This window comes from Anomaloglossus baeobatrachus, chromosome 3 (genome assembly GCF_048569485.1).
Source record: "Anomaloglossus baeobatrachus isolate aAnoBae1 chromosome 3, aAnoBae1.hap1, whole genome shotgun sequence".
Lineage (NCBI taxonomy): Eukaryota > Metazoa > Chordata > Amphibia > Anura > Aromobatidae > Anomaloglossus > Anomaloglossus baeobatrachus.
The window spans coordinates 270,905,514-270,931,963 of record NC_134355.1 but is presented as its reverse complement, the minus strand read 5'-3'; the positions used below and the strand labels follow the sequence as shown (position 1 = coordinate 270,931,963).

Sequence of the window (26,450 nt, the reverse complement as noted above, 5' to 3'; positions counted from 1 at the left end):
ATTCATCATCTATTTTTATCATCATCTTCCATCCTCATCATCTATTATTTTATCATCTTCCAGTATTATTCTTGTAATAGAAACACATCATATTTTAATCAACAGAACCCATATGTGGACATGCATATACTGTACAATCTGAAAAATAACTTTATATCAAACATAGATTTTACAATAATATTATACATAGTATAATAATAGTGTAATATAGTCTTACAATATGAATAAGGTATAATATAGTTTATGTATAGCCTTACAATACTTACAAGAATTTGTGGTTGTTCAAGGTTTCCAACATATATATATTTATGGACACTGTATCCTGCACCAAAAACTACAAAGATAACAATAGAAGCTGCCAAAATATATAGCATAATGTGTATTCTCTCTTCAGAAGTGTTATCTGTAAGAAAATAACTGTAAGTTACATAAAGTGAATTTACAAAAAACAAATATAGTCTTTATAACCCTGCCATGCATAGGCATATACAATACCTACATTGCCTTCAAAAAGTATTCATACCCTGTGAATATTTCCATAATTATTTATGTTACAGCAACAAACTTAAATGTATTGTATTGGAATTTTTATGTGATATACCAACACAAACAAACACATTTTTGTGAAGTGTAAAGGAAATGATACATGGTTTTCTAAATATTTGAAACATATAAATCTGAAAATTGGGACGTGTATTTGTACAATTTTTGCCCATTCTTATCTCCAAAATAGTTCTGGCTCAGTGAGATTGGATGGAAACGTTTGTGTCTTGTCACAGATTCTAAATGAGCTTTAGGCCTGAACTGTAACTGGGCCATTCACACATATGAATATGCTTTGCTCTAAACTGTTCCATTGTAGCTCTGGCAGTAAGTCTAGGGTCGTTGCTGTACTGGAATGTGGACCTATACCCCATTTTCAAGTCTTTTGCAGCCTTTAACAGGTTTTCCTCAAGGATTGCCATTTTTTAGCCCTATCCAGTTTCCTATCAACTCTGAACAGCTTCCCTCTCCTTGCTGAATAAAAGCATCCCCACAACATGATGCTGCCACCACAATGTTTGATGGTGTGAATGGTGTTTTCAGGTGATGCACACTGTTAGTTTGCATTTAGAACAACACATTCTACTTTGGTCTCAAGTGGCCAAAGCACCTTCTTCCACATGCTAGCTGTGTGCCCTACATGTCTTTTTGCAAACTGTAATCAGGACTACTTATGGCTTGCTTTAAAAAAATGGCTTTCTTCTTGCCACTCTTCCATAAAGGCAAGATTTTTGGAAATATGACTAATCTGTGCACATATTCTCCCCTCTGACCTGTGGATCTCTGCAGCTCCTCCACAGTAACCATGGGCCTCTTGGCTGCTTCTGTAATTAGTGATTTCCTTGCTTGGGATGTCAGTTTAGATGGACGATCATATCTTGGTAGTTTTGCATTTGTGCCATACTCTTTCTATTATTTAATGATGGCTTCAACAGTACTTTATTAGATTCAAAGATATCATGAGTGTGTCATGGACTGATGTGATCTCAGAGGGATCTGGGATCAGAAGGTCTCAGCATATTGTGGATCACAGATCCGCTTTAGTGCTCACTCATCATTTACCTTGAGTTGGAGCGTATTTAATTCCAAACAGTACTGAAGGGGTTAATGCTCATTTCTATCCTGCAGTGATCTAACAGGTAGTTGTAACCTCATCTATAGCCACTCCCTTCTGCTATAAATATCCACTTCTTACTCCTCCCTATGGCTGCTAAAGCGCATACCTAAGCTGACCATGTTGAAGGAGTTTGTCTCTGCTGAGCTGTGATGTTGTTACTGTTGCAGCTGTGAAGTTCCTGTTGAAGAAACCTTGGAGTACTCTTTGTTGTGTCTTTCCCCACCTGTTTGTCTTACGTATCTTGTTTTGTCTCATTTGCAGTGATCTCACTGGACTTCACTAGTAAGGGTGAGTTTAGGGCCAGCAAGGACCTAGGCACTTGATTGGTGGGCGGGGGGAGAGGACCCTTCTAGGGCCATTAGGGAGTGCAGGGATCAGCCTCAGGTGAGTGTTAGGCTGTGCTCCCACTCCCCTTTCCCTCCCATAAGTGCCCATCATTGTATCAGTATAATTTTTTCTCTGTACCCTGTGTCTTGCGACGCTCACCGGGAGTCCACCTACACCTTACGGGACCCTGGTAGTCACTGTGTGATGAGCTTGGGCTATTTTTTTTTTTATAACCTAACCCTGATTTACTCTTCTCCACAACTTTATTCCTGACATGTGTGATGGGTTCCTTGGTGTTCATGATGTTTTATCCCTAATGTTCTCAAACAAACCTCTGAGGCCTTCACAGAATAGCTATAGTTATACTGAGAATAAATTACAGCCAAGTGGCCATAATTTAGTAATTAGATGACTTCTGGAGAAAATTGGTCACTCAGTATTTTATTTAGGGGTATCAGACAAGAGGGGGCTGAATACAAATGCACGTCACAATTCAAATTTATATTTTTAAAATATTTTGCAAACCATATATAATTTCCTTTATACTTCTGAAATATTTGATACTTTGTGTTGTTTATTACACATTAAATATCAATAAAATATATTTAAGTTTGTGGGTATAACATTAAAAAATTTGAAAAGTTAAAGGAGTATGAATACTTTTTGAAGTCACTGTATATGCTAATATTAAAAGAATAGGTCAAAAGTTGCATACAGTTTGCACTTTTCAAGCATGCACATGAATGAAGAGTCAGAATGTAATGCGAACAGATATTTTTTCCACTATTGTCACATATAAATTGTACAAGAAATTGCAGTCTAAATACTTTTTATTGACACTTTTAGGGAATGTATACACAGTATCTTTTTAAGGCAGATTTTGCCAGAAATCCGCATGAAAATGCGCCTCAAAAGCTCCCCAAAAAAAGAATATGGTGCACAAAAATGTCGAAGAGACATTGTTGCAGACATCTTAAATGATAAAGTTATATCTTTTAATCACTTCAGGATTTGGAAATCCTGAATTGGTTAAACAAAGTTATTGGATCATTCTTTGGGCAGCTTCTGCCAGGAAGCCAACCACCCCGCATACCTACAAGTATATAGAAATAGACGCCGACAACGTCTATGGTAAAGCCGCCAGCTAAGCCACTTCAGAAAAGCAACCACCAGCATTTTTCTTTGAGCGGCTTCGTTTTTGTCCCTTCAGTTGCCAGCTTTATTGCATCAGTACTCTGATCTGCTTTCTCATTTAGATAGGACCTGTATGGAGTGCAGCTTCAATAGAAATAGATAAGTTGTTGAACCATATAGCATTGGAAGCACAAAAAAAGCTAACAAAGGGACATCTAGTCATTTTATTCTGCTTGTTTATCTTCTTAACCAAACACTGTCACCAAGAATTTTATATTGTGCAATTTGCTTGTTCAATATCATTCATAGTTAGATCCATATTCTTCAATCACTGATAGTAAGTGCAGAGTAATTTTCCCTCTTCTAGTTGTTTAGCTTAGTGGTAAACCATCAATGTTTCATTCATGAAAGTAAAATCCAAAAGAAAGTAGACAACAGCACATGGCACATGGTTTGAGCTAAAAAGAAGATGTGTTAACTATCAGATCTTCATGCTGTGTGCTATTGCTGACCCCACTTTGGGTTTTTCATTAGTGTGTGGGCTAGAAGGATGAAGACCACCAGGTTGATGTGCACCATCCATATGGTGCTTCATCTACATTATTGTTCTGTTCATGATTAGTGTAGGTTTATCTTTCCCCACTCATTCTCAGAATAAAGAACAAGTAAGCTCTACTATACATATCATGCAATGTGATGGGATAACCGCGAACCGGGGCTCCTAACCTGGCCCTCAGGCTTGGGGTTCCATAGCTGTCCCTGATCCTAGATATATGTCTAATGGTGACAAAGTCTGGGATGCCTTCCTTGCCCTGCTGCTGAACAGCCCTGATCTAATACCCCCTCACTTCAGGGGAGGGACGAGACAGGAGTGGCTGAACCCACAGATAAGGACAAACAGGGGAAACTAAAACTATCACACTGCAAATTCACACAGTGGTATTGTCATGCGGTGTTATACTCTGCACTCGCTGGTGTCATGGCGGTGTCAGACTCTGTTCACACTTTAGAGTCTGACAGTCTGAAGTATCTTTGTTGTTCAGTCAGACCCGGGCGTTGGTTGTTTTATGTTCACTGCTCATCAGTCCAGCAGTAGTTAATTCCTGCTGTCTTGTGAACTGCTACTAGCAGCTCAAGTTGCTAATTACCACTCAAGCCATCCTTTGCAAGGTGCTGGATTCGGTTCCTCATCACTGATAATAGCTCCAGCTGTGCTTCAGCAATTCCGGTTTAAGCAGATCCAGTTTCTGGTGATCTGTTGTATGATCTTGTGTGGTTTGGAAATATTCCTGTTGTCAGTTTATTTCCTCCCTGTATTATATTTCGTTCTGTGTAAGTTTTGTCTCCCCTAAGTCTGATTGCAGTGTGCATGTGTTTTGGTTCTCCCATGTCTGCAATATTTGTGGGTTTGTTACTTTCGTCCCAGCCCTCCCCAGGTGTGGGGGAGAGGGGATGTTAAACCAGGGTTCGGACAAGAGTCACTGTCACGCTGGCCAGACTTCACTACCATCGAGCGCACCTCTGGAATGAGGGACAGCGCAGGGTCCCCAGTTTGAGGGTCAAGACTATGTGTCCATGCTTCAGATACCCATCATTCCCGTGACAGGTATTAGACAAACAGTGATAAGGAGGAAAGTAGGAAGACAGGCTACTTCATCTTAAAAAGGTGGGGCATGACTATAATAGGTCTCCCATAACATGTAATCCAAGAGGTAGCCAATAGGCTAGCAGAAACTAACTCCTGCAACCCCGATCACTATTGAGAACACAGCTGGTCGATGCCCGAGCATGTCTGTGTAATTCATAAGTGTACCGCCCCTTTCTCGGTGGCAGCTGAGCCACTCGGATCCGGCCCTTCTGTTAGGTGGCTCGAGGGTCTCCGGACCCGGGGGCATCACAGTCACTTCAAATGTAAAGGGGAGGTGATGGGATGGTGGGTGTAGGAGGTAGATGTACGGGCTGGGCCGTACGGAGTTCGTGACGCCACCCACGGTGTGTGGTGATATTGGACAGCACCACTGCAGTTACGGGGCTCCCGGGGGAGATGTTGTGCAGCAATTTGTTAACCCCTCCGTGGGCAGGGATGGTGGCCCCGGGAGTAGAGTTGAGCGGATCGATCATAATCCGGGTCCGACGGATCCGGATCGGGTTGCCGCCAAAGTCCGTATCTGATCCGGAATCCGCGGCCATGTAAATGAATGGAGAGCCGGATTCGGGACGAGAGAGAGAGAGAGAGAGAGAGAAAGAAAAAAAAAAATACCGGATCCGGATCGTGCATCCCGGGTACTGGTCGGACTCGGATCGGGCGCTCAAACCGTGCGGATCCGGATTTTGCGGATCCGGGTCCGCTCTACACTACCCGGGACCCGTTGGGGCTTGGCGGTGCAGGCAGATGGGCGACCGGAGGGTGCTGATGTACTCACTATTAGTAAACACACGAGTCTCTGGTAAACCAAGGTGATGGTGGTCGGTGCCCGCAGCCGGCTGCGCTTTGGTTCCCCCACCCGGCTGTTGGTCTCTGTCTTTCTCCTGCACCTTTGAGAACGGTGGACTGTCTGTGCTTGCAACTCCAGGAGTTTGCTCCCGGCTTGTGACTGCCTAAGGAGCCCTTGCCCGCAGATGCTGGCCCGTGGGATCTCTGAGCCGTGGCGGTGGCCTTTTATCGCCCTCCTTGGGCTGTTGTCTTCAGTCGGGACTTTGGGTGGGCCAGGACCTAAAGTTCGGGCCTCAATCAGTTAATTAGCTAGTCCCCAGTGGTTTCTGGGCCTAGCTTCAGGGTCTGAGTACCCCCCTTTGTGCTCCGGTTTCCGGGTCGGTTCCCCGGGTCGGTACCAGCGGGCCACTACCCTGTCCCGGTCCACCTCGGTTCCACCGAGCCGTCTTACCGGCTCCTGCAGACGAGACCACCATCTGCCTCTCAGTCCAAACACTGTGTAACAATACAGCTGTGCATGCGATGCAGTTCATCCCCATTCATGTGCACCACAGCTTCTGAGAGCAGGACACCAGTATTAAAGAATGAATTGCCTAAGTTAAGGATAAACTAATATTATGCCATAACTAGGCCTTGAAATTCCTTTTGTGGATTTTTGTGTCATAGTTATTTTCATATCAGTAGCATAACAAATTGAATAAAGGGGGTGCAATTTTCACCTCCAACTCACCCTGACTAAACAGTAAGATGAGAAATAACCTAGTAATGTAGCATAATTTAAAATTGTGCAAAGACTAAAGCAAAAGGGCCATAGACCCTTCACTATTTAACATTGTCAATGCACAGAATTTCTACCAAATAGGCCCAAAACAGAGAACTGTAACGCAAGGGGAGTGCCTGTATAGCAATGGGAGTGAGTGATGTACAGGTAAAAAAAGGTTGTTGCATTGTTTTACTAGTGAGATGGTTAATTAATTTTAGTAACTATTGAATACACATTTATTAAAGGATTAGCAGGTTACTGTAGGGCAAATGTAATAAGTTGTAAACGATACTAACCCGTAAGATGTAGTGGTACCACTACGGATTACAACTTATTATTGAATTGGGGGATATTGATAACAATATAATTTTGGACTTATTGAATAGTTCACGGAAGATTAGTTAATATCTCCTGATATCCTCCTATCTTACTGTGATCATTGGTTTGTAAAATTGTATCGGCTTGAGTATATATACCATTACATTACAATTGTTGTAAATCAAAAAAGTCCATGGCGCCTCTGTTAGGAGTCTCGACACGGAAAAATAGCCAGATATCCCTCCGGGAAGGACCTAGCCAAGGAGTGGCTCTTTTTAGGAGACCACCATAACCACCATATTAAGTGGCCCTTTTAGTCAATATCCAACTCTTGACGAGTTTAAAGATATGACAAGGGAAGTACCAAGGCCAGGTATCCATCCACAGACAGCTGTTTCGGGGTGTTGCCCCTCATCAGTGTGGAGTAGGAGTCTGTCCAGGTGGGAGCAATGCCTAGTAGACCAACAAGACAAAACAATCACTGATTGTTGTGGTATAGCTAACCCACATGGACTTCTTGCTAATTTTAATTTATTTTATATTGTTGTTATGAATAATTAAAATATATCTTTTAACAATTGGGTTTAGTACCACAATTATTTCGCTGTTACTCATTGTATTTAAGATATATCAGATCTGCCAGGGTTGACTTAACGCTGCACGTACAGAATAGTTATTTGTAATGAATAATAGATAGAAGTCCTTAGTCAAACTCCATGCAGATTCCCTAACGGAGCATGTGCACATTTGTGTTCTACATGAGATTAAACATTTTAGATATTCTAGTTTGTATCTTACCTGTTTTAGTCTTTATACATGTATAGTTTGAAAAGTTACTTTTTGCGGGATGACTTAATTTTGCAGCTATACAAATATTTGTTGGTAATTCTAAAATGTCTTTCTTATAGTAGGGCTCCTATATGAAGAATATTGATAACATTTAGTTGAAATCATTGCATATGATTAATTCTGTAATATTCATCAACTTCTCATACTTATCCCTTTATGAGTTCTAACAATAATGAAACACCATGCTAATGGCTGGTCTATGTGCCTAGCATGCCTTTACACTATTTGCTTTCAATGAATAACATCAACACACTGGTCTTAATTTATTAAATTGATAAATGTGGTTGAAATCAAACAGTTAAACTTACATGTTTACATAACAGGTTAAAAGGTTCTGTCATGACGAAAAAATACTATTTACGTTCATATATAGGGTTAATCTGCATGTAAATAATGATAAAATGCTGCCTAGCGGCCATACTTAAAGCATGGCTTATCAGGAGGAAATGAACTTCATGCATGCCTCTATGACTGACAGTGAGCGGCTCCAGGGAGAAAATAAATATATTTTCTCCCATCAGCCCTGTTTTCAGTAGGATGGAAACCCAGTATTTTAACGCTAATTTCCTATAGCTTAACCCTACATCTGCAGATAAGTATTGTTTATGCACATGACAGTTCCCAGTTTTTAGAAGACACCTTTTTTATGCAGTGATACAGGAAAAACTCTGCATCTTTAAATAAAACCATGATTTTTATGCAGGACAATGCTCCATTACATGCATCAAAGTACTCCCCTGCTTGGCCAGCCAGTAAAATATTTATAGAGGAATGAGTAATGATATAGTCTCAGCTGACCTAAACCCTATTGAGAGTTTGTGTATCCTTCTTAGGCCTCCTTCACACCTCCATGTCTCTAGGAAGTGTGGTGTCCATTTTCACACATACCTGAGACATATTCACCTGCATACTGATAAAGGTTAATAGAGATCTTCACACCTCCGTGTTTTCACATGGACTATGTCCCCATGTGAAACAGCTGTGTGTCTGGGTGATTCTCACGGAGTCAGTTTTTTTTTTCCAGCAGCATGGGTCAAATATGGATATCATACAGATGGCATCCATGTGACACGTAGCAGAAAAATGTATGACACTAAAATGAATGGTTTTCTATGTGTAAAAGATGTGCAATAGACAGATGGATAGATAAATAGATAAAGTGATAAATGGATAGAGGGATATATAGATGATGGATGCATAGTTTGTACAGCTAGTTAGCAGAACAGAATGTTTACTATTGTCTGGGACAGCACCACTGCCGGCTCTCACACTGTGCTATGTGAGAACCATGGCAGTGAACTGTGATGTCCTCATGAGGGCACCGCAGATAACAGTATGTGGTTCACACAATCGTGCATGAACCACCAAGAGCAGTCATGAATTTACCGCAGTTCATTGCCATGGTTCTCACAATACTTTTTGTAAGACCCGTGGCAACAAACTGCGCAAGAGTGGGCAACTGTGATGAGCGGTGACATCATGAGTTCACTGCACCTTACAGGTGTCTGATCTTGCAATACCATGTGTGAGAACTGCCATGGGTGGTTGTGTTTTGTGTTTTTTCTTTGTTGTCTAGGCATGGTGGGAAGTGCCTATTTGGTCGGGCCTCATTCTTGTGGATCCCTCTGCCTTAGCTAGGACCCATTCCACCCTGAATGCCGCCAGTAACGTTACTGCTCTGCAGTGTATGTTTCTGGTTCCCTCGAGTTTGTCCTGATCTTGTCCTGTTACCTAGTGTTCCCATTCCCCATTCCTCAGTGTCCTCTGACTTGTCTCTGCTCCCTGTCTCCCCGACCTCCGGCTTGTTGTGTGACCTCAGCTCTGCTCTCCCATCTGTACTGATGTGACCTCTTGGCTCCCGACCCTGGCTTGTACTCTGACCATGGCTCTGCTCCCCTTCTGTACCTGATGCTACTTCCTGGCTTACTGACCTCGCACGTGACCTTGGCTTCTCTTACTCTGTACTGACGTGACCTTCTGGTTTCTGAGTCTTGGCTTGATCGACTACTTTGCAGACTATCCCCGCTTGGGTACCGGTGACCCCTAGCGGGCTAGTGCATCACTACACATAGGTGCCTGACATCATTCTGGTGTTCCAGGGACTCCTAGTGGTAGGCGTAACACTATCAAGTGCTTATTTTACCCTCTCTATCTATCTATATACCTAACTATCCAGTATTTTGATATCTTTGCACATCTTTTACACATAAAAAAAACATTGATCTCAGTATCATCCATTTTTTTCCAACACACGGATGTCACTCAGACTTGTCACAAAGACACACAGATGAGACATACTGTAGATGACACACATGGAGGGCCATACAGATATCCAAAACAGATCGTGCAACTGTAGTCGTTCAATAATAAAATTAATCATCACAAATATAAATTGCCTAATAGTTCTGCACACAGTGTATAATAATCTAAGTAAATCTGACAAGGTCCAAAAGGGGTCAGAGTATCTCTAAAATGATACGTCTAGTGGAGTGTTCCATGTATGCATTGGTTATTACCTACCAAAAGTGGTCCAAGGAAGGACTAAAAATGATGTCAGGGAGCTATCGTCACATGCTCCTGTTTGTGGCTGCAGCTCTCAACCCTTCATTATCAATGTTATGAGCGGCCATTATGGATATGAGCCAGAGATGGGAGAGTGCTCACACCCACATTGTGTGCATGCTAGCACTAACATTGTTAAACTCTTATCTCGTAGTGTAATATGTAGAGTTGAGTGGACCCATGGAACTTCAGTTCGGCTGCTTCAGCCGGACGGTTTAGTTTGGGACTCAGACTTGACCTGAGCCCCGACGGAAGACACTAATTGGGTAGTTCGCGTCTCTGCCCACATGCAGCCAGCCATAAACAGATCACTTCCAAGGGCAGGTGAGTAGAGTTTTTCCATTTTTTTTGCTTGGTGCACACTACATCTGATCACACTGTTGTTACCTGCAGTGTGCACCGTTCAAACACTGAGCTGCGCACCGAGCATACCCGAGCACAGAGATGCTCACGCGAGTAGTTTTGCATATGTAAGGCAGCTGAACTCTGAATTCGAGCTCTGTTTTTTTGGGGGGAAAAGTCTATGTTTAGTCCGAACACCGAACCTTGGGTTCACTCATCTCTAGTAATATGCACTTTTGTGGTGGAAAAACTCCCTTCTACATATGAAACTTGTTAAATAAATATATAAAGGCCACACTACATGTATTGCACCTGTTTTGTAACGTTACACTCAATTTCTGGTACTTTTTTTAATACAGCAGATTTGAACAATGGCTTACCTCAGATATATAGGTACCGAGTCCAATAATGTTTATTTTATAAAATATTATTGCTTCATAAATGTTACTAAGGTCTCCAGTAACATGTGTCAAATTTATTGTTAGTGAGGTACTGGTAAGAAAAAGGTTGACTTTTGGAGGATCAAGTACAGCTAAAACAAAAAACAAAAAAACTGGTAGTAAATGAAATGTTAACTTTTTTTACACAGGCTTTTATTATTATTATTATTATTATTATTATTATTAGAGTCACCATTGTGTAGTTAGAAAGAGCTGCAAACAAACAGCCTAGACCCTTAAAGCACCACTCTAGTAGTTTTCTTATTGCGCCTCTTGAGAGGTGCTTTAAATTGCATTTCCCTGACCCCTTTCTGATACTCACCTTCTGGCAGCTTCACCTTCTGTTGCCTCCGCTCCAGTCGTTCTTGGAGATTTGTGACTCGCAGCTCCAGTGTTTCATGGAGCTCCAAAGGTCACAACTCAAAGCATCTCTATGAGAGCCTCGTTCTGGCTGTCATGGACTTGTACCGAGCACTTGTGACGTTACTTCTGACTTCTGGCCAATCAGCAGTTACAGGCACAAGATAGTACCATGGGACCAGAACAGCGCAGAAAAAGATGAAGATGCCAGGTTAGTATGACAGAGGTCAGGGGATTAGATTTCAAGCACCACTGCAGCACTGTAAAGAAAGACATCTGGAGTGGTTCTTTAACTCTGTGCCACAATAACCAAAATGATTACATTATTATCAACAACAATGTTATCAATAGCACTTAAATTTAGTTTTTCTTTTATGGTTATTTTTAATTGATTTCTACATACAGTGCAGACCAAAGGTTTGGACACACCTTCTCATCTCTAGAACAACTATTAGGAGGAGACTTTGTGCAGCAGGCATTCATGGTAAAATAGCTGCTAGAAAACCACTGTTAAGGACAGGCAACAAGCAGAAGAGACTTGTTTGGGCGAAAGAACACAAGGAATGGACATTAGACCAGTGGAAACCTGTGCTTTGGTCTGATGAATCCAAATTTAAGATCTTTGGATCCAACCACCGTGTCTTTGTAGAAAAGGTGAACAGATGGACTCTACATGCCTGGTTCATACCGTGAAGCATGGAGGAGGTGTGATGGTGTGGGGGTGCTTTGCTGCTGACACTGCTGGGGATTTATTAAAAATTGAAGGCATACAGAACCAGCATGCCTACCTCAGCATTTGGCAGTGGCGTGCTATTCCGTCCGGTTTGCGATTAGTTTGACCATCATTTATTTTTCAACAGGACAATGAACCCAAACACACCTCCAGGCTGTGTAAGGGCTATTTGACTAAGAAGGAGAGTGATGGGGTGCTACGCCAGATGACCTGGTCTCCACAGTCACCAGACCTCAACCCAGTCGAGATGGTTTGGGGTGAGCTGGAACGCAGAGTGAAGGCAAAAGGGCCAACAAGTGCTAAGCATCTCTGGGAACTTCTTCAAGACTGTTGGGAAACCATTTCCGGTGACCACTTCTTGAAGCTCATCAAGAGACTGCCAAGAGTGTGCAAAGCAGTAATGAAAGCAAAAGTGGCTACTTTGAAGAACCTAGAACATAAGACATATTTTAGTTGTTTCACACTTTTTTAAGTATATCATTCCACATGTTTTAATTCATAGTTTTGATGCCTTTAATGTGAATCTACAAGTTTTAAAGTCATGAAAATAAAGAACACTCTTTGAATGAGGAGGTGTGGCCAAACGTTTGGTCTGTACTGTACATATGCTTTCAATTTTTCCTCGCCTTATTCCAAGAGCAATAACTTTTTTATTTTTCTGTTGATATAGCAGAGTGAGGGCTTGTTTTTTGCAAGACAAGTTGTACTTTTGAGTGACACCATTCATTTTATCATATGATCTGACCTTCAGTATGATTCTCCAGGCCAATGTGGCGCCCTTGTGCCTTGATCGCCACAAAGAATAGCTGCATTTGTATTTCAATATGTACTGTATAACATGTATTGCTGGCTTTAATGAGATTTGGTTTTCTCTGCCGTTCACACATTTGCCCACACTCACTTACAGGGGCTGTACACCTGAGCTGATAACAAGACTTGCGTGCACACCCTAGAAGGAGAGGGGGAGGAGCTTAGTGTGGGGTAAAAGTCAGTTGGAGTTGGTGTCAGAGTGAGCGTGTGAGTGGAATGTAAAATGGAGACAGTCCTGGCCTGAGGAGACTGTTGAAACCTCTGGAGGGCCAGCTGCAAATTGGCAGGGTATCAGTCCCTAGGCCACCTAGACTTCCAGGGTCAGTGTCAAACTGAGAGACTGCTTACAGACTTTTTAGAAGGAGCAGTAAATTTGCCCAGGACCTCAGCAATGTTGTTGAATCCGGAAACTTCTACTAGCAACAGTAAGTGTTTCCATAGGATTCAAGCTGCCTGCTTGCTGGAAGGGATCAATGATCCAGAGTTTTTCTGTCTTGAAAATCCCAGGATTTCAAGATACCTTTTCCCAGTTAGGGAAGTAGCAGAAGGAAGAATACACTACCATACAGCACAGAAACTGAACTCTCATTGGGGTAGGTCAGATCACCATCCTAGTATATGCAGCACAGAAAGTTCTGGACTGTTTTTCTGCAAAACTTCAGTAAAAGGTAAGAGCTCCCTGTCCTGTCTCTGGCTGATTATTCTCTGCTGCACTATACTTACACCAGCTTCCCCAGGAACCAGCCCTAGTTGGGGGGGGGGACAACCATCTGGCACTGTACATCACCACTAATGATGAGCAAGTGTAATTGTTACTATTTGCTACTCGCACGGATAATACGGTATTCCGGTTACTCGTTACATTGCGAGTTTTTGTGTACTCACCTCGCGATATTCGTATGTCCCACCCAGCAGGCTTGGTGCCTGATTTGCAGCCACTAAACATGTTGGGCTTCTAAACCAATCACAGTAATGCTGCAGCCATGTTGGTTGTGGCTAGAGTTGAACGAGTACCTAATTATTCGTACTCACTATGCTCAACGAGTACTGTCTAATTCTTGCGTTTTCGTTCCAAATAGCGAGTGCAATGCAAGTCAATGGAGAAAATCTAGCAAAGTAACAAATAACCCGTGTGCCGTACTATTCGTACGAGTAGCAAATAGTGCGGCATTCAGGTTATTCGTTACTTTGCGAGTTTTCCCCATTGACTTGCATTGTACATGCTATTTGGAACAAATACGCTAGTATTAAACAGTATTCATTATGAGTATAGCGAGTACAAATAGTTAGGTACTCCTCAACTCTAGTTGTGGCAATACTGTGATTGGCTGGCTGTGCAACATCATAGGGACTATAAAAGCCCTTCCGACACCATTTTGCGCACACTGCATCCAGAACCAGCATTGTATCAGTTTAGGGACAGAGCAAGTAGCTGCTGGGGAGAATTTTTAGGCCTCCTAATAACATAAACGCCCTTTTCAGGGCTACCTGTAGTGTATACTAGGTCAGTGTAGTGTAGGAAGGGATAGATTTTGGAGCAGGGACAGAGTTTAAAGGAGCCTGTCACTACCTCCATAGTACTAGAATATAATAGCTCATTTAAGTGCGGAAACCATTGAGCAAGCTCACAGTACAAGGAGGGAGAGATTGTGGATTAGGTAGGGAGAGGTTAAACTGGTCTTCCAGTGTCCATATAAGAACAGCTTTTGTCAGAGGCAGAGCTCTTTTTGTCCAGCACACAGAGTAGTGTCATTTTGTGCTGCCTCTTGTTTAAAAGATTTGGTCTTTTTTTCCCCGAATATTTTTGGGGTCACAGGTTGGCTTGTGCCATCCACATCAGCCACATTAATACATTGCTAGTGGGCTTACCAAATACAAAGCAGTACTACTAGCATTTTGAGCTGCCTGATACACTAAACGCACCAGTCCTCTTTCCTCTATATTTTTAGGGTCACAGTTTGGCTTGTGCTGTCCACATTAATACGTTGCTGGTGGGGTTGCAAAATTCAAAGCAATACTACTAGCATTGTGTGCTGCCTGATTCACCAAACGCACGAGTCCTTTTTCCCCAATATTTTGGGGGTCACACACCTTGTCTTGTGACATCCAAATCAGCTACATTAATATGGTGCTAGTGGGCTTGCCAAATACGAAGCAGTAGTACTAGCATTTTGGGCTGCCTGGTAAAAAGAACTCACTGATACTTTTTCCACAATATTTTTGGGGTCAAATTTTGCTGCAAATATGTCATCAAAATCCAAAATGACAAAAAATGCCAGCTTTTAAGGGACAGGGAAGTGGACATGGGCGTGGTGTTATCAGTGGTGGGCGACAAGGTACTGAGTCTGTGTCAGATCAGAAGAAACTTGATGCATCCACTATGTTCCTTGCCAAATGCCCTGGTTTGGAACGCAAACGTGTGTGGAAGCCAGAAGAACGAGAGCAGATTTTGTCTTGCATGGCAGACAAGACCTCTTTGAATTCTCTAAGATTGCCCCTACCTATCAGCGGAGATTGAATCACCTTACTGTTTTGGGTGCCCCCGCTCCACGGCGGCTGACCCTCAGTGCCCTTACCATTAACGAGAGATAAACCTGATACCACCACCAAGTGCAAAGTGCTGAATACATGTCATATAGTCATATGTACTGTTATGGTACAAATATACATGTTCAATTTTTGATTCTACACTTGTACATGACAGGGCCTATATATCAGTAAAAAATTCCAGTTACTTATCTGCAGGGATAACTAGACAATCCCGATGCGTTTCCCCCCTAAATTTTCGGGGTTCATCTTGGGATGCTAAAGACACTTGAAATATGTCCAATGTGTAGGCCATCTTATTCTACTGCTATTTATCCTGCAGCAGAAGAATCCAGAGATCACTGTCTACAGGGGGTCCCAGCAATCAGACCGATAGCCTGTAGTACCTGGCAACCAGGTAACTGGTTGATATCCATAAGGTTAAGAATGTGAATGCATTCTCAGCCCATTTAAAAGGGTATGCTTAATGCTCTATATGTTAGATCCCTTTATGGTTTATAATATGATTGCTAATTGTGTGGTCCTTCCAAAAGTTATTTAATCATCTAGAGATTGAAAAATCTGTGGTCCAGCCAAAAATTGCCATTTCATCATCTTAATAGTGGTAATTGTGCGGTCCAGCCCAAAATTGCTATTTCATTATCTAATTAGTGCAAAATTTATCATCCAGACAAAAATTTCTATTTCATCTTCATCTAAGTCAGAAGTCCCAAACACACATGCGGCCCCTCATGCTGCTTCTTGCGGCCCGCAGTCCCGTGAGAAGAATGTTTTGGTGTGTGTGTGTGTGTGTGTGTGTGTGTAGAATGGCATGGCACAATAGGGGTTCAGGATGGGACATTGCTAGCATGTGTGTAGAGTGGTACAATAGGGGACCAAGATGGGACATTGCTAGTGTGTGTGTGTGTGTGTGTGTGTGTGTGTGTGTGTGTGTGTGTGTAGAATGGCACAATAGGGGAGAAGGCTTGGACATATTGCTACAAGAAGAGGATCAGTAAAGGGGACATTACTGCAAGAGGAGGACCTGCATAGGCACAATAGTAAAAGGGGACAAGAATGGGCACATTACTACAGGATGGGGACAAAGGTGGGGCACATTACTACAGGATGGGGCACATTACTACAGGATGGGGACAAGGATAGGGCACATTAGTTAAAGGGGACAAGGATGGACACATTACTACAGGATGGGCACAATACTACAGGATGGGGACAAGGATGAGGCATATTTGTAAAAGAAGACAAGGATGGGCACATTACTGAAGAATGGGGACATGGATGGGGCACACTACTACAGGATGTGCACATTACTACAGGATTGGGACATGGATGGGACACATTTGTAAAAGGGAACAATCATGGGCACATTAATACTGGACACAATGGGCATATAACTACAGGATGGGGACAAGGATGGGTACATTACTACAGAATGGGGACCAGAATAAGCACATTACAACAGGAATGGGGACAAGGATAGGTACAATAGTTAAAGGGGACAAAGCTGGGGCACACTACTACAGGATGGGCACATTACTACAGGATGGGGGAAAAGATAGAGGACATTTGTAAAAGTGGACAATAATGTGCACATTACTACAGGATGGGGACAAGATTGGGTACATTACTACAGAATGGGGACAAGGATAGGGCACAATTGTAAAAGGGGACAAGGATGGGCACATTATTTCAGGATGGGCACAAGGATGGGGGATATTACTACAGTATGTGCACATTACTATAGGATGAAGACAAGGATTGGCACATTACTACAGGATGGACACATTACTACAGGATGGGCACATTACTACAGGATAGGGACAAGGATGGGGCACATTTGTAAAAGGGGACAAGGATGGGCACATTACTACAGCATCGGCACAAGGATGGGCACATTACTACAGGATGGGCACATTACTACAGGATGGTGACAAGGATGTGTGCATTACTACAAAACGGAGACAAGGATGGGAACATTACATTAAGAAGGGGAACCGGATGGGGGACATTAGTAAAAGATGTTGACCAAAATTACTATATGATGCTAATTGTAAAACTATATTACTTACAAGAAAGGGATAAAATATAAAAAAAATAAATACAGTATTATTTTTTACCATAAAAAATGTTTTAAATACAGTGGGGAAAAAAATGTATTTAGTCAGCCACCAATTGTAATTGTAATTGACATAATAGGTAGACCACAGCTATGAGAGACAAAATGAGAAAACAAATCCAGAAAATCACCTTCTCTGATTTAGCAATATTTGTTTTTTGCAAATTATTTAGTCATCTAAAAAAATGCAAGATTTCGGGCTCTCACAGACCTGGAACTTCTTTAAGAGGGTCCTCTATCCTCCACTCATTACCTGTAGTAATGGCACCTGTTTGAACTTATCAGTATAAAAGACACCTGTCTACAACCTCAAACAGTCACACTCCAAACTCCACTATGGTGAACACCAAAGAGCTGCCGGAGGACACCAAAAACAAAATTGTAGCTTTGCACCAGGCCTGGAAGACTGAATCTGCAATAGGCAAGCAGCTTTGTGTGATTAAATCAACTGTGGGAGCAATAATAGGAAAATGGAAGACATAGAAGACCACTGATAATCTCCCTCGATCTGGGGCTCCACGCAAGATCTCACCCCAAGGGGTCAAAATGATCACAAGAATGGTGAGCAAAAATCCCAGAACCACACAGGGGGACCTAGTAAATGACCTGCATAGAGCTGGGACCACCGTAACAAAGGCTACCATCAGTAAAACACTACGCCGCCAGGGACTCAGATCCTGCAGTGCCTGACGTGTTCACCTGCTTAAGCCAGTACATGTCCGGGCCCATCTGAAGTTTGCTAGAGAGCATTTGGATTATCCACAAGATTATTGGGAGAATGTCATATGGTCTGATGATACCAAATTAGAACGGTTTGGTATAGGTAAAATATATCTTTGTACCATGTTAGCCAATAGAGATAAAAAAAAGTTTCTTTAAAAGAACTGAGAGTCCTCAGTGGTTGATACCTTTTATTGGCTAACTGAAAAGATAGTAATAAAAGCAAGCTTTCAAGACTACTCAGGTCTCTTCATCAGGCTCAATATAATACAAAATCTGAAGTCACATATTTATACGCAACAGGACATAGAATAGTGCAGTAAAAAAAACAAGTTATCTGAAGCAGAACTATCACTTGCCATAGTGATAGTTCTGCTTCAGATAACTTGTTTGGTTTTTTGTTTTTTTACTGCCCCATTCTATGTCCTGTTGTGTATAAATATGTGACTCTTCAGATTTTGTGTTATATTGAGCCTGATGAAGAGACCTGAGTAGTCTCGAAAGCTTGCAATTATTACCATCTTTTCAGTTAGCCATTAAAAGGTATCAACCACTGAGGACTCTCAGTTCTTTTAAACAAACTTTTTTAACTGTTTGGTAGAAACACAACTCACTGTGTTAGGAGGAAACAGAATGCTGAGTTGCATCCAAAGAAAACCTTACCTACTGTGAAGCATGGGGGTGGCAATATCATGCTTTAAGGCTGTTTCTCTGCAAAGGAATAAGGACGACTTGATCCATGTACATGAAAGAATGAATGGGGCCATGTTTTGTATCGTTTTGAGTTCAAATCTCCTTCCATCAGCAAGGGCATTGAAGATGAAACGTGGCTGGGTCTTTCAGCATGATCCCAAGTACAATGCCAGAGCAACAAAGGAGTGGCTTCACAGGAAGCATATAAAGGTCCTTGAGTGGCCTAGCCAGTGTCCAAATCTCAACCCCATAGAAAACCTTTGGAAGGGGTTGAAAGTTGAAAGTCCATGTTGCCCAGCGACAGGCCCAAAACATCACTGCTCTAGAGGAGAGCTGCATGGAGGAATGGGCCAACATACCACAACAGTGTGTGGCAACCTTTTGAAGACTTACAGAAAACGTTTGACCACTGTCATTGCCAACAATGGATATATAACAAAATATTGAGATGAACTTTTGTTATTGACTAAATACTTATTTTCCACCATAATTTGCAAATAAAATCTTGCCAAATCAGACAAGGTGATTTTTGTGGATTTTTTTTTCTCATTTTGTCTATCATAGTTATGGTCTACCTATGATGTCAATTACAGGCCGGCCTCATCTTTTTGAGTGGGAGAACTTGCACAATTGGTGACTGACTAGGCCCTGTGCGCACTGGGAAATAACTTTTTCTTAAGAAAAATCCGCACCCTCTGGCAGAATATCGCACCCACGGAAAAAAACACAGTAGTAACGCACCCACGGTTTGCCACGGTTTTGCTGCGTTTTTTCCGCAGGTTGGTCGCCGCGGTTTTTTTTAACATTATCTATGGCAAAAAACGCAGGTACCTGCGGAAAAGAAGTGACATGCTATTTATTTTTTGCTGCAGAAATTCTGCAGCAAAACCTATAGGAAAAAAACGCAGTGTATGCACAGCATTTTGGATCTCCTATAGATTTTGTTGAAGAAAGACTGCAGAAAGGTAATGAACAAAAACTGCACCTTTTCTGCAGCAAAAACCACGGCAAAACCACGGCAAAAAACGCAGTTTGTATGCAGATCCTAAATACTTTTTTCCCCAAAGTGTTTTTAAACAAAAAAGTGCACGTCTGTTATAATAAATAAGCAAAACATTTTTCGAAAACAGTGATCCAAAGGTGTAGAGAAAAAAAAATATGGTACCAATAAAAATATCACTTTGTCCTAAAATCAATGCGGCCCGCCGAATTTTGGTTTTCTTTCTGCGGCCCATACACCCAGCCAACTTTGAGATCCCTGATCTAAATAGTGTCATACTGTCATCTAGCCAAAAACTTCCATTTCATTCTTTAGGGACAGGTTGTATAACATCTGGTTAACAGAGAGAAAATACATTATTACATTTTTGTCTGCTCTGGTTTCCAGCAACAGGACTAGAACTCATGAGTTTGTGAGCGCTTTGTCCATAGGTAGTGGCTTTACCATTGAGCCACTGTCTGTACTGAGGGTTAGAGGAGGATTTGGTGATCTTGACCCGTATTGCAGGCTGAGAAGCCAAAAGCAAATTATTCAGTTACATTGAAATATAGATAGATATATACTGCATATATATATATATATATATATATATATATATATATATATATATATATATATATATATATATATATATATATATATATATATATATATATACTATGTAGGTGAAGGAAGACGTCAGATTGTTTTGTTCCTATAAAACTACTTTAAAGAAATGAGAAATGAGAAAATAAATGACAATAATTTTGTTTTTCACTCTTCTTGGAATCAAAGCTGCAACTTTCAAACACATTACAACAGACCTAGCTGTTGAGCTACAGGCTCTGCTGCCATCAGAGCCAGGATTTTATATTGATTAACCTGCATTGCAGCCTCTGACACAACAGCAAGTTACACTGAACATACAAATCCATTGTACAGAGCAGAGCATCTCTATATCCTGTACTGTAGATGGAGAGTAAAAGATTTTTATATTCTTCTAATAAAATTACTAGAAAAAAATAAAAAAAAATAGAGTAATGTCATTTTGATTGCCCTTTAAAAAAAAAAAAAAAAAAAAAAGCACAAATCAGCAAATAACATGGACATATTTTGTGCCCCAGTTATTATAATGAACTGAACAACACAGCCATCAGATTATTTATAGGGATTGCTAAATGGCAAAAAAAAATGATGCAATTATTTTTCTCTATTAAAAAACATAAAAAATGTAATAAAAATGTAACGCTGAGGCCATGTTCACACATAGCATAAATACTGCGTTTTTTTCTGCAGGTGTCCGCACCACACAACCCAATAACAATCTTCTCTGATTATTGTGTTTGTTGCATTTTTCTGCATTTTCCCAAATATTTGATATGTTTGTTGCAAATGTGAAGCTTGGTTTTTATGTATTTTAATACTACAGAAAAGCTTTGATTCTCCATTTAAAAATGCATAAAAGTAACTACAGTTACTTTTTTAAGTGCAGAATTAAAGCTTTTCTGTACTATAAAACCGCTTAAAAATGCAGATTCACATCTGCATAAAAAACACATGAAATAATGGGGAAAAGGCATAAGAAATGCAGCAAAAATATATTAGAGAAGATTGTTATTATATAATTTGGTGCGGACAGCAGTAGAGAACAAAACCCGCTGGATTTCTGCAACATATGAACACGGCCATACATAAACAGAAAAGAAACATGTCATATAGTTAAGGTTATATAAACATCAGAAAGTTCTGGCTGATACAACTATGAATGAATGAACAGTCCGGGGCATCTGCTGAACGTTTCTCATTGCCAAATGGGTTTAGCTTGGGATGTGGCTTGGGGGATGGTCAAAATTACTGTGGCGTGCTGCATACTTTATCTTGCTTTCTGGTCTTCAAAAGTTGGGGCGTTATGGGCTATATTCACAGTAATTGATGAAATGATATACTGGCAAGGCGTTATTGATGAACAAAGAAAGATGTTGTTCATAACATGAACCTCATACTTATGACCATACGGTTTTGAAGAGCTAAAGCCCATATATTGTCCTTAAACATGTATACTCTGCTGTCTGTGTCTAGCCCTCAACATATTACTGTATATAGATAAGATGTGCATACTCACATTCTAATAATGGCTTAAATCTATCTGTTTTTCTTGATGTGTTACAGCCTTGGCCATTGATAGTGACCATGCCATAATAGTCTTCTGAAGGAGCGCTTGTTTCATTTCTTAGATCACACCAATTTTGAGTGATATTTGTGCATTCTGCTTTCTCATGCCAGGGCTCAGTCCCATACCTATGAGACAAGGGAACTAATAAGAGAACACATAATAGACAAAAGTTACAACATTTTGCTTAAAAGACAGTTGTAGAGTTCTAAAAACAATCAACTGACATTGCTGTCATTTCTGTATTAAGGCGGGCTTTGCACACTACGACATCGCAGGCCGATGCTGCGATGCCGAGTGCGATAGTGCCCGCCCCCGTCGCAGCAGCGATATGTGGTGATAGCTGGCATAGCGAAAGTTATCGCTACGCCAGCTTCACACACACACTCACCTGCCGTGCGACGTCCCTGTGGCCGGCGACCCACCTCCTTGTTAAGGGGGCGGGTCGTGCGGCGTCACTGCGACGTCACACGGCAGGCGGCCAATCAGAGCGGAGGGGCGGAGATGAGCAGGATGTAAACATCCTGCCCACCTCCTTCCTTCCGCATAGCCTACGGAAGCCGCAGTGAGGCCGGTAGGAGACGTTCCTCGCTCCTGCGACTTCACACACAGCGATGTGTGCTGCCGCAGGAGCGAGGAACAGCATCGGACCATTGCGTCAGCGTAATTATGGATTACGCCGACGCTGTACCGATGATACGATTACGACGCTTTTGCGCTCGTTAATCGTATCATCCAGCCTTTACACACTGCGATGTCGCATGCGATGCCGGAAGTGCGTCATTTTCAATTTGACCCCCACCGACATCGCACCTGCGATGTCGCAGTGTGCAAAGTGCCCCTTACTCTATCTGTAGATTAAGAAAATATCAGTATATGCAAGGTGCAGCACTTTACTTAAGAGAGCCCTAAAGAGGTTATCTAAGATTTTGTTAAACATGGCAATAGCCTGATACTTAGGCCTCAATCACATCACCGTATAGCACGGATGAGCGCCAGCCAATGTTTTATCGGATAGCATTAGATCTAATGTTGTACTATGGGGCAGTGCTGGCTAGCTATTTTTTTTCTCATGCCGATTTGTCATAACAGAAATCGCTGCACGCTGTAATTGACAGCATATCTCAACTCATGCACACCTATCCAACTCTATGGGTGTGTGGCAAATATCGGACTGCACTGCTGACATCCAAGTGCAGTCCAATAAACGCCGAGACAGACAACAGAGAAGATGAAGAGATTAAGTTCTCCATCTTTTCTGCACTAGTGCTCTAATCTCCGCATGCAAGAGAATCAATTGAACTGTTTGGCCATAATGACCATCGTTACGTTTGGAGGAAAAAGGGAGAAGCTTTGAAGCCTTAGAACACCATCCCAACTGTGAAACACAGAGGTGGCAGCATCATGTTGTGGGGTTGTTTTGCTGCAGGGGACTGGTGCACTTCACAAAATAGATGGCATCAAGAGGAAAGAAAATTATGTGGCAATACTGAAGCAACATCTCAAGACATCAGCCAGGAATTTAAATATTGGGCGGAAATGGGTCTTCCAAATGGACAATGACCTGAAGGATACTGCCAAAATGGTTGCAAAGTGGTTTAAGGATAACAAAGTCAATATTTTGGAGTGGCCATCACAAAACCCTGATCTCAATCCTTTTGAAAATTTATGGGCAAAGCTGAAAAGGCAGATGCGAGCAAGGCGACCTACAAACATGGCTCAGTTACACCAGTTCTGTCAGGAGAAATGGGCCAAAATTCCTACCAACTATTGTGAGAAGCTTGTGGCAGGATATAAAACATATTTGACCCAAGTCATAGAGTTTAAGGTCAATGGTACCAAATACTAATGAAATGTATGTAAACTTTTGACTTTGCAGTAAGTAATAAAAATGCCTTAAAACATTCTTCAAATTGTCCCTCCAGTGAGGAAGGAGACAAACTCTAGAGCCACCTATTGGAAGTAGCAATTCTAAAAGTCAAAAGTGTTTTTTTAAACAAGACTTTTCATAAGACTTAGGATTAAGCTAGATCAGATACCCACACTTTGCACTGACGAGGGGCAATCACCCTGAAACATCGTGTCTGCAAATTGGGATTCTGATCTGGCAATTAATCCTAATTCTTATGAAAAGGCTTGTTTAAAAAGCCACTTTTAAAACATTCAGTTATTAAAAAAAAAAAAAAAAGCCACTTTTGACTTTTAGGATTGCTACTTCCAATAGGTGGTGTTAGAGTTTGTCTCCTTCCTCACTGGAGGGACAATTTGAATAATTCCCAGAGGGGCATTGCAGCTATAAGTCCCCTTAAGGCCGCTTTACATGCAACGACATCGCTAACGAGATGTCATTGGGGTCACGGAATTCGTGACGCACATCCGGCCTCGTTAGCGACGTTGTTGCGTGTGACATGTACGAGCGACCGCTAACAATGCAAAATACTCACCAAATCGTTGACTGTTGACATGTCGTCCATTTCCCAAATATCATTGCTGCTTTTGGACGCAGGTTGTTCGTTGTTCCTGAGGCAGCACACATCGCTAAGTGTGACACCCCAGGAACGACGAATAACACCGTACCTGCATCCTCCAGCAATGAGGTGGGCGTGAGTTTCATGTAGCTGCTCTCCGCCCCTCTGCTTCGATTGGACGCCTGCCGTGTGACGTCGCTGTGACGCCGCACAAACCACCCCCTTAGAAAAAGGCTGATCGCCGGCCACAGCGACGTCGCTAGGAAGGTAAGTACATGAGATGGGTACTAGCGATTTTGTGCACCACGGGCAGCGATTTGCCCGTGACGCACAAAGGACGGGGGCGGGTGCTTTCACAAGAGCCATCGTTAGCGATGTCGCTGCGTGTAAAGCACCCTTTACTGACAGCCAGACTGGTTTGTCAGCTCTCCATAAGGAGAATAGTCTTCCCCGTGGTTAAAACATTCTCTCTCTCATTACTCTGGCATTTGGCAAATATAAATAATTTTGGTAATCCTAATTGACCTAAAATGGGAAAGTTTTATTCTGGTTTTATGCCAGTTAGTGAGAAAATATGCAGATGTGTCTTTTGAGATAGTGTATGGAAACTTCTGATTTCAACTGTACATTCTAAACAATATACATACCATCAGGAGCCAATATATACACACTAGTCCTGTAAGCCGCCACCTCCCCCTTCCTCCATGGATGGTAGGTGAGTAGGTGGTTGTTCTTCAGGTGGTTGCTCCTATGCTACTTCCACATATACTGTATCTCCGGGGCCTGTTGGAATCTTGCAGTATTTTAGTATTGCGAGCAGATATTTTTAAGTATGGATTTTTTTATGTGATATATTTTTTTTAGCTAATGTCTTTTTCACTAAATTGCTTTTCATATTAAGTTTAGTTTATAGACTTAAAAGGGGATCATGACCCTTGATGTGGTTAGTGAGGTGTATATTTTAGTCAAAATAAAAACTAATACCTCATGTATTTTTTACCTTTGCAGGATGCAGCAAGAATTTTTAGTGTTGTTTAGTGCAAAGCAAATTATATAGTGCTTTTCAGCAATAGTAGCAGATTGCCTGCCGGCATGGTGCACTACACATGTCTGTGACTGGCACCTAAGACAAGACAAGGCTTTTCTAGGTTCAACTATGACACTAAGAACAATAATCATGGATGGTAGGAATGAGGATTCATCAGCATTTTGCACTTTTGCTATCTCCACCTTTTACCACGGGGCGTGCCGCATTGTGTAGTTTACTTGGTATTGCGATCTGGTATTGGAATTCGAAACCACAGACAACAGTGTCAGCAAAGTCTGGCTATAAGTGAAATAACTATTTCACAAAGAGAAATTTTAACTCACGTGTTATACAATACATTGTAACGAACTCCTTTTGTAATTGGCGTTGACCAGGTAAGGATATTTTCAAAGTTCTTGGATGAAAATTTAACTTCCAAATCACAGGAATCATTTGCTGCAAGGAAAAAGAAACAGATGAGTTTTACACAAATATAATTTTGCAGAATTATAATGTGATGTTATGTGTGCAGTACATTTTATTACAAAGCTTCAAAAGGAGCATGGAACTTAACCCTTTAATAACCAGTAATATTTTCTGTTTTTATTTCTTTCGTTTCTCCTTGCCTTATTTCAAGAGCTATAACTATTTATTTTTCCTTTGACGTAGCCATACGAGTCATTGTTTTTTCCTAGCTGTAAATTTTAAAGGCACCCTTCTTTGTATCGTACAATTTAATGAAAAACCAGAAAATTACAACTGCAGCGAAAATGGTAAATGAAAATAATGCAATTCTGCCATTTGCCATTTATTTTTTTATATATATATATATATATATATATATATATATATATATATAGTTTTCACTGTTAGAATTGCTGTTGTTTACCAACCGCAAAATAAACTTCAACAATGGCCTTTAAATTGTGCCATTCAGAAATGCCATATGTTTTAGGCTATGTGTCCACGTTGCTTTTTACCTGCTTTTTACCTGCTTT

General features: G+C 41.4%; 1 protein-coding gene across 2 annotated transcripts in view; it reads right to left on the bottom strand.

The window, feature by feature from the left end:
• Window positions 1–26,450, bottom strand: part of LOC142295178 (uncharacterized) — a 61,701-nt gene that overhangs the window by 2,787 nt on the left and 32,464 nt on the right. Inside the window, exons 2-6 of one of the 2 annotated variants that reach the window (XM_075338252.1) lie at window positions 25,797–25,908; window positions 21,910–22,085; window positions 10,770–10,921; window positions 7,435–7,552; window positions 267–403 (exon numbers count right to left, since the gene is read on the bottom strand). In XM_075338252.1, the coding sequence (XP_075194367.1) occupies window positions 267–403; window positions 7,435–7,552; window positions 10,770–10,921; window positions 21,910–22,085; window positions 25,797–25,908 (695 nt within the window). Of the gene's footprint in view, window positions 1–266; window positions 404–7,434; window positions 7,553–10,769; window positions 10,922–21,909; window positions 22,102–25,796; window positions 25,909–26,450 lie in introns of those variants that run through there. The other variant, XM_075338253.1, reaches the window with a different exon arrangement.